The sequence below is a fragment of the Phragmites australis genome, chromosome 4 (assembly GCF_958298935.1).
Source record: "Phragmites australis chromosome 4, lpPhrAust1.1, whole genome shotgun sequence".
NCBI classification, from domain to species: Eukaryota; Viridiplantae; Streptophyta; class Magnoliopsida; order Poales; family Poaceae; genus Phragmites; species Phragmites australis.
In genome coordinates, this window is record NC_084924.1 from 45877032 (window position 1) to 45885523 (window position 8492).

At 47.2% G+C, this 8492-nt stretch overlaps 1 protein-coding gene across 1 annotated transcript; it reads right to left on the reverse strand.

Moving 5' to 3' along the window:
• Positions 1 to 1807: 1807 nt before the first annotated feature.
• LOC133914483 (alcohol dehydrogenase-like 2) lies at positions 1808 to 4291 on the reverse strand. Its single transcript, XM_062357583.1, has 10 exons — positions 4160 to 4291; positions 3890 to 4026; positions 3738 to 3781; positions 3289 to 3614; positions 3109 to 3191; positions 2928 to 3003; positions 2772 to 2836; positions 2552 to 2647; positions 2280 to 2441; positions 1808 to 2152 (listed from the first exon to the last, which is right to left on the reverse strand). Exons 1-10 carry the CDS (start codon positions 4194 to 4196, stop codon positions 2036 to 2038), a joined length of 1143 nt encoding a protein of 380 aa, XP_062213567.1. The 5' UTR covers positions 4197 to 4291; the 3' UTR covers positions 1808 to 2035.
• Between the last annotated feature and the right edge of the window lie 4201 nt (positions 4292 to 8492).

Below are 8492 nucleotides of genomic sequence, written 5' to 3' on the forward strand. Positions count from 1 at the left end.
CGGTAAAACGGGTATAACTTTTGCATACATACTTCGATTTTAACGTTTTTTTGACTCTATGGATATCAAAAAAAAATTACATCCATTTCTCCCTATGTTGTCGGGTTCGGAGAATTTTTCGAGGCCAAAAACGACTTGGAAGATTGAGTTTTCGCCTCCGGAAATTTCTACACCGTTTTTAAAATGCGCGCTTGTATCCATAGCCGCCACACCTTATATCAAACTTGAGCAAAAATATACAATAATTTCTATTCTAGTGCTGCCGAGGTGAGAAAAAATAAGATAAAAATAAAATAAAAATAAAAAATATTTGCGAATACTGTCATTAGTAACTGGAGTTGATCATTAGTGACGAGTTACAAATTGACTCGTCACTAATAAATGACACAGGACGACCCGTCACTAATAAGTGGATCATTAGTGATGGGGCAAGTTGTGATCTGTCACTAATGATTGGTCTAGAACGACCTATCACTGATAACCTTACCATTAGTGACGGGTCACAAATTGACCCGTCACTGATAACCACAACTTGACCCGTTACTATTATCATCAGTGACGGGTCATGTTATGACACATCACTAATGACCACTTATTAGTGACGGTCTATATGTGGTTTCAATCAGAAGGGATACTAGTGACGCGTTCTTATTGACCCGTCGCTAATAGGACATTAGTGACTCGTGTTGAGTCGTCATCACTAATGTGGTGTCTCTTTTGCTGATTTATTACGTGGTGAATTAGGTAATATACGTGATTGTATTTGTCAAAATAGACAATATATCACCGTATTTATATTTTTTAGTATCCGTATTTGTTACCTCATTTATCAAAAACTGACTTTCAGTACACCGTACGTTGAAAAAACACGACCCACCCATATTCAGCACAGGAGGTGGTGCTAAATATGGCATATTCAGCATCTCATATACCAAAAATCAGGTGTATTCCGCACATGAGGTGCCGAATATGGCATGTACCAGCTGCGAACACTTTGATGCTGTCATTTTATGCCGGGAACCTCATGCGTACAAGCCATATTCGGTACACGAGGTGCCGAATACGGCACTGTAGCCCATGTTCGATACCTTATGTGGCGAATACACCTGATTTTTTACATATGAGATGCCAAATATAGTCTACAGTGTCATATTCGGCACCTCGTGTGTCGAATATACTTGATTTTTGGTATATGAGGTGCCGAATATAAGCTACATTGGTATATTTGATACCTCGTGTACCGAATATGACCAGAACCATGTTTTTTTAGCATACGGTATACCGAGAAAGTCAGTTTTCGGTAAATGAGGTGTCGAATACGGATACTAAAATTATAAATACGATAATATATTATCTATTTCGATAAATACAATTGTATATGTTATCTAATTTTGAATTTTAGCCTATATGTAGATAGGGGTAGGGCAGTACTGAAGTGGAAAGAGCTCAGTGACTTTTGTTAGAGTTTGTTTGTTATCTCTTTCTATCCCTAAGTATATATCTTTCTTCCTCTAAGCAGATTTTTGTATATCGAACATATCTCCTTCTATCTCTAGGATATGATTTTTGGAATAGATCGGACTTGGAATAGAAGCATGTAACAAAATCTTGTACATGATTCAAACCGACTTTGATCGATCCTATGAATAGATGACATGTGGCCTGAGAGGATTATGCGCCTCAACCATTGTTCTTTGAACTTTTACACCTTTGTCCTTTATATAGAAGTACTACTCCTAACTGTTGCACCAACAAGACGTTCAATACGTCGAATGAGCGGCATGACGAAGAGCAGGGATCCCATTTATTGGATCTAGATAAGTTTACACCATCAATTCAGACAATGATACTGATGACATTGTCTCTTTCGGAAAAAAGATTGTGATGACATTGTGTTTTCGGCAACATTGATGCTGTTCACTACTATCAGTCTAGCACCCGTTTTCAGCAGCAGACGCAAACTAAGACACGGCAAATTTATTCAGCTGCTCCAACGTTTTATTCAGGACCACGGATTTGGCCACCGTTTTATCCGTCACTTGTTCATCCATATGATGCACCTCAGGCTCTTCCCCTGCAGGAGCAGCTCGAAGGCCTTGTTTATGTCCTGCAGGCCTACCTCATGTGTTACCAACCCGTCCAACTCCAGCTCCTGCACGCATTTGCACAAACACACATTACCAAAGCTGTCGAGCCATCATCTCCACAAAACCAAAAAAATGTCGAGCCATGTGCTGAATCGTAAGTTCATCTGAAGCCAGCAGCCACACATATGCAACCTTGTTCATGCATTTCCCCGCGAGGATTGGGATGTCAGTCTTGGGCTTGATTCCCCCGAAGAGCGATCCCATCACACACTTGCCGTAGAGGAGCTCGATGGATGGCAGGCAGACGGGCTCGCTATCCCTCTCCAAGCCCAGGATGATCGTCTTGCCCTTCCCCTGGGGACACGAACGGACATCAGCTCACTGCATGCATGCAGTTGCCTCCGAAATGATGACATCGTGATGTGCATGTCGTAAGGTGGAGGATGCATTGATAAGATGGCAACCGGCTTGGTGCTTCTGAAGGCATCGGTCATCACCGACGACACGCCGATGCACTCGAAGCTGTAGTCGGCGCCGCCGCCTGTCATCTCGCCGATCACCTGCAGTTGAACAGAGAACGCGTACAGGTGAGTTAATATATGTACATGACAAACTATTTTATGTACTTTGTACTTGCGTCAGATACTAACTGGACTATTGGGATGAAGTTGGATCTGTCCTTACCTCACTGACTGAATTCTTGCCCAGTTGTGATGGATTAACAAAATCCGTCACACCGAACGTTATCCCTGTGATAAGAGTAGCAACTCTCTTCTTCAGTTTTAAAATAGAGCAACTGACTTTTCACGGCGTGCAATTACAGACGGAAAAGGGACTTGCCAATTTCCTCTTTGTCAGGGTTCAGATCAACACCAATAATCTTTGATGCTCCACACATTTTTGCACCTTGTGCCACCTGAATAATGATAAGTTGGCCTCCACAAGTTACAGTTCGTGCTACCAAGTATCGGCTACCTGGCGGTCATGGATATGAGAAGAAACAGTAGCGACACGGGCTTACCGCCAATCCGACGGATCCCAGCCCAAAGATAGCCACTGACGAACCAGGTTCCACCTTCGCCAACCTCCATGCAGCTCCTACCCCTGAATTATCGCACATTGTAATATCAGTGCACATGCTTTCCTTTTCAGCAGATCGAACGCCAGTAGTGATTAAACTCGAGTAGCTAGCTTGTCTCACCGGTGCCGGCGCCGCAGCTGAGGAGGCAGGCGAGCTTGGGGGGCACGGCGGGGTCGAGCTTGGCGACCTGGTTCACGTCCACGACGGTGTACTCGCTGAAGCTGGACACGGCAAGGAAGTCGTTCAGCGGGTTCCCCTGGCCGTCCCTGAATCGGGTGGTGCCGTCGCGCCGCATCCCGGGGCCGATGACGAACGGCACCGCGGTGCACACGTTGTTCTCCTCCGACGCGCAGCTGGGGCAGTGGGCGCACTGGCCCAGGAACGTCGGCACCACCGCGTCGCCCGTGGCGAAGCCCTCCACGTCCTCCCCAACGCTCTCCACCACACTGCATGCACGCAGCCCGGCCCGTCCCATGGTTTCACAAGATCAGACGCGGTCATCGTCGTCAGCAACCGCTGTGCAATGCGAGTATCTCGAGGGACAAGTAAAGGGTAACACGGACGCGTACCCGTAGGCCTCGTGGCCTAAGATTCTTGGAAATACTGGAGCTATCTGTAATTTGAAAATAAACAAAATCAGCAGAACTATAATTAGTTATTGCTACTTTTCTGAACCTTTGCGAGGCTTGATTCGAGAGTGTAGCTGCTGCAAGCTACTCACCTTGGCACGCCAGAAGGTGATGTCCGTGTGGCAGAGGGAGGTGCAGGTGATCTTGATGCGGATCTCGTACGCTTTCGGTGGATCCACGACGATCTCCTCGATGACGAGCGGCTCGCCAGCGGCTCTACACACCGCTGCTGCTTGTTGATCGACACGCATGGCCGTGCATGCCTCCCGGCGACGTCAATGGTTAGAGATTAAGCAGTATATGAAAAGCCATAATAATGTAGTAAATGGCGAGCAGAACGAGTAGGTTGGTAGTAGTAGTACCTTTGCAACGGATGGGCTTGGGTCCCTGGTCCTCCATGGAGACTGAGCAGAGGATGGCAACAGGAGAGATCTGAGTTCTGACTCGCACAACTCACGCGAGCGAGTCACCAGAGGAGCGGCCAACTTCCTTAAATAGTGTGGCGGCTATATCTACCAACTTTGGCCTCCTCTGCCTCTGTATCTATATAGTGTGGTGGCAACATTTTTGCGACGCCAAAGCACCGGGGGAGGCCGCAGGCCGGGCGCGGAGGATTGAATTGATGCAGCAAAAGCTCACGTGGTCCCACCGAGTCACTGTTTATATAGGCTCAGATTACTGTTGAACAGGACCTATACGTGGATCTCACCTATAAACAGTAAAATTTAATAATTTCTAGATTTAATTTTTATTAAATCTTCTGGGAGCGATAACTTCACCGTTCTGGCTCCGATTTCGACGATTTTTTCGCCGAAATTCCTCTAAATTCGTCCATCTATCACAGTGTGATATCTATTATGGCTCATTTGACTTTATATTGGTGTTAAATTTGATTTTTCTCTGGTATAGCTCGTTACTGATCGTAGTCGCAATTACAGAACCGTTAAAATTCTGCAAGTGTTGAGCAGGAAGCGTCCGAAACGAGGAAGATGCTGACTACAACCAAGGCTTTGAAGAAAACCTTAGAGAAGGCAAGTCATATCTCCTTGATTATATTGAACCTATGTTTTCAAATAATCTACATGATCAATTTATATTGCATGAGCTATGTATTGCGCTTTTACAAACTGTTTGTAGTAGTTAATCCTATTAAACACTTTGTCATGCTATAAATGTTATCATCCAAAAACACATATCATTCTAGGATCAACTGTTGTTATCTATATTAATGACAGATGACGTCTTGATATCTAGCATGCTTAGGATTGAATACGTCTCCTTGGAGACGTCATTTTTAAAACACCTCTCCTCGAAGATAAGAATTGTTGTTGTCAATGTTAAACTCATATACTAAATATCCTTGATGGTTATGAATTCCAGGATGGTTGTGAAATTCTTGATGTCATGTGGGATATGGTGGGATGTGTGTAAAAATGGGTGAAAACTGTTTGGCAGGGGCAGGTGAAGTAGTACTTTGGTTGAGGATGCTCCTAGTGACTTGAGTCACCTATGTGGTGTTCATGGCCAGAAGATACCTAACCTGGCCGCTTAAGGACCGAGTCTTGCGCTGTCATGCTTAACCACTCCCGTGCAAACATACATCCTGAATGGACAGGACTTGACTTTTCTTCATCAGACTGAGCTGGGCATCATACTAGAAGGCTGAGAGCAGCGAGCAGTCAAATGACTAAGTGACCCTCTATTTAAATGTGCAGAGACCAACAATTGCTTAAAAAGGGAACCTAATGTTCAATACAAGGCCACTAGTACTTAGGGGTAAATCTCGTAGAAAAGCCCGACAGGAAAGGTATTTGAATGGTTTCTGTCGCAAGGATCCTGAGGGACCCCTTTTTAGAGATTCGGCCGGGGGAATGATTCTGAATATGTTTGCTGGAGAAATAAATGGATGTAAATGCGATGGTAGGTGGGGTGGAATGATCTAATGAAGAAAAGAGTAAATACGCCGGGAGGATTTTTAGACAGGTTCGGGCCGCACTGCGCGTAACACCCTACTCCTGTGAGGATGCTATAAATGCTCTGAGAATGTCTCTCAGGAATGTGCTGGTTACAAGAATATTTATCTATCCTAGAGTCTCGGGCTCCTTGTTCTTCAGTGGTCTCAGCTTCTGTGCTTGTATTGAGGGTTCTTCGAGTCTTGGCGTCTGCGCTCTCTGAACCTCTGAAAGAGTTCGTCTTCGACTGTCTTTGTCTGTGCCTGCCGGCCGCTTTAAATACCCGTCGGCGATAGCGTGCCCCGAAAGTGAGGGCACGAGTTCAAGGCGCCATAAATGGAAAGGGCGTCATCATGGCCTCTGCGCGAAGTGACGGGGGTTGAAAACGCGCCCCACGCCCGGTCTTCAGTCGTCATGATGGCACTGGCAACGGGCGCCGTGGAGAGGGCCCACCGGGCAGCAGCAGAGCGGCCCGGTGTGCCCGCCTGGTCTTGTTCGCCTGCCACAGCAGCGCGGCAGACGGACCGCCTTGGGCCTCGCGATGCTATCCCGAGGGGCGCCGGATGGCGCGGGATGGGACCCGTGCATTAAATGTCCCCACGCCCTTTTGCTAGAGTATGGCAGGGACTGACACCGAGCGTGGCGGGGGCAGTTGGAGGTGATAGACCACGCGTGCTCTTAAATGCGGCATCAAGCCTTTCTCTGGCTAACACCTCATCGCTGGACCCCTGTGGGGGCCACTGACGAGGGGCTTCCTGGGTTGTCAGGGAACCGAGTGCTCGGGGGTCACTGTTCACCTCCCCGAGCACTCTCTCCCGAAAACGCCCTCTCTTGGTCCTCGGGGAACCGAGTGCTCGGGGGCCACTATTTATGGCCTGAGCACTCTCTCCCGGGCTTGACTGTACGGATCCTCGGGGAACCGAGTGCTCGGGGGCTGCTGCTCGCAGCCCCGAACACTCTCTCCCAGAACTACCTTCCTTGGGTCCTCGGGGTACTCGGGTGCCCGGGGGGCCACTGCTCGCAGCCCCGGGCACACCCCTCCCGATACTCGGTTCTCCTGGTCGTCGGGGGACTTGGGTGCTCGGGGGTCACTGTTCATCTCCCCAAGCACCCCCTTCCCGGTCACTTGGTCTTCGCAGATCATCGGGGAACCCGGGTACTCGGGGACCACTGTTTGTGGCCCCTAGCGCCCTCTCCCGGGCCTTAGTATTTTTTACCTCGCGGAGATGACCTTCGCGGGAGGGCGCCATGTGGTGGATTGCTGGCCTGGCCTCGGGATTCGGGGATCCCTGGTTCCTGATTCACCAACAGCCTCGGTATGATTCGCTCCTCCGCTTGCAACGGGTAGAGGCTGAGCATATCGCGTGGGTATAGTGTACAACCTCTGCAGAGTGTAAGCCTATTTGAATAGCTGTGTCCGCAGTCATGGATATGCGAAGACATGGTCACTCTTGAATAGACTCCGGGTGCGTGTGTCTTGATGAGTGAGTGTGTGGACTAGATGTCCGTGTGATGAGGTTCCTGGCTCAATCCGTCAGAGGCGTGTGGCACTAGAGGTATACCGGATGTGATAATAGAGATTGTGGAGTGAGGTGCAGCCCCTCTCAGGATCAAAAATCCCAGATATAGATTGCTACCTGGTTTTAAACTACTTAAACTGTTTTAAAGCCAATTATAGATGGTACAATTGAATACATGTATAAGCTGCTTCATGTTTAAAACTAAATTGTAAAGCCTCACTCTTGAATTGCACCTTTATGCATCTATCGACACTTTGAAGTAGTATAGGGCTTGATGAGTACCTTCCACTTACTCTTACTGTCATTCAGATGAGGAAGCCGATACCGACTTTGCCGGAGGTGAAGGCGAGGGTGAAGAGTAGTTTTAGAAGTCATGTTCACACCCTAAGCTGCTTGTGGCTTGGGCTTTTGCTTTCTGCTGTGTTTTGTTGGCCTCTCAGCTAGGTTTGTAATATATAGTATGGTTCATAAACCTTTTGTACTCTGAACCATAATACTTATGTATGAACTTTGATTATGATACTACTACTGTTATACTGTACATATCAGCTACTTGATCTAGGAACTGATACAAGAGGTATAAGAGATCCCGGATTTGGGGTCTTACAATGGGGCACCATGGTCCTCGTCCTGTGTGGTATGTGTAAACTAACTCTCACCAGTGAATTGCATGGGAGCAACGGTATAGGGTGAGCGTGGAGGAGCACCACCTCCCTGCCCATCATCGTCACCGTCACCGCTATCTGTCTTTGAGCTGCTGTCGTTAGACTCTTGGTAAGTTGGGCTCTTTGAGGCACTATCCGTGCTCTCATCACTTTGGACTTATCTTTTGGTCTTACCCTTAATCTTCTTACTATTCTTTGAATACACAAATTGTTTCTTCCTCTTTTCCATATGTGTGTCACCTACCACTTTAGCAACCAATTGTGATAGTGTACGGTCTCCAATCTGCTGTTACAAATCATGTGGGTTCACTGTGTTTGTCACCATATGAGTTGGTAGGAGTATGTCACTATCCGTGTCCTCCTCATCAAGCTCTGGGGTAGCTTTTGATCAACTGGTCTCCATCCGATCCAGGAGCGGATTGTTATCCTCATTCAATGTGAGCTCCATAAGCCACTGAAATAGATCATCATCAACAGTCGACCTGATGCCTGCATCCGAATTATTCTGTATTCTCATGTTGTAGTTTACATATACCAACTTATGAATCTTCTTGTAGC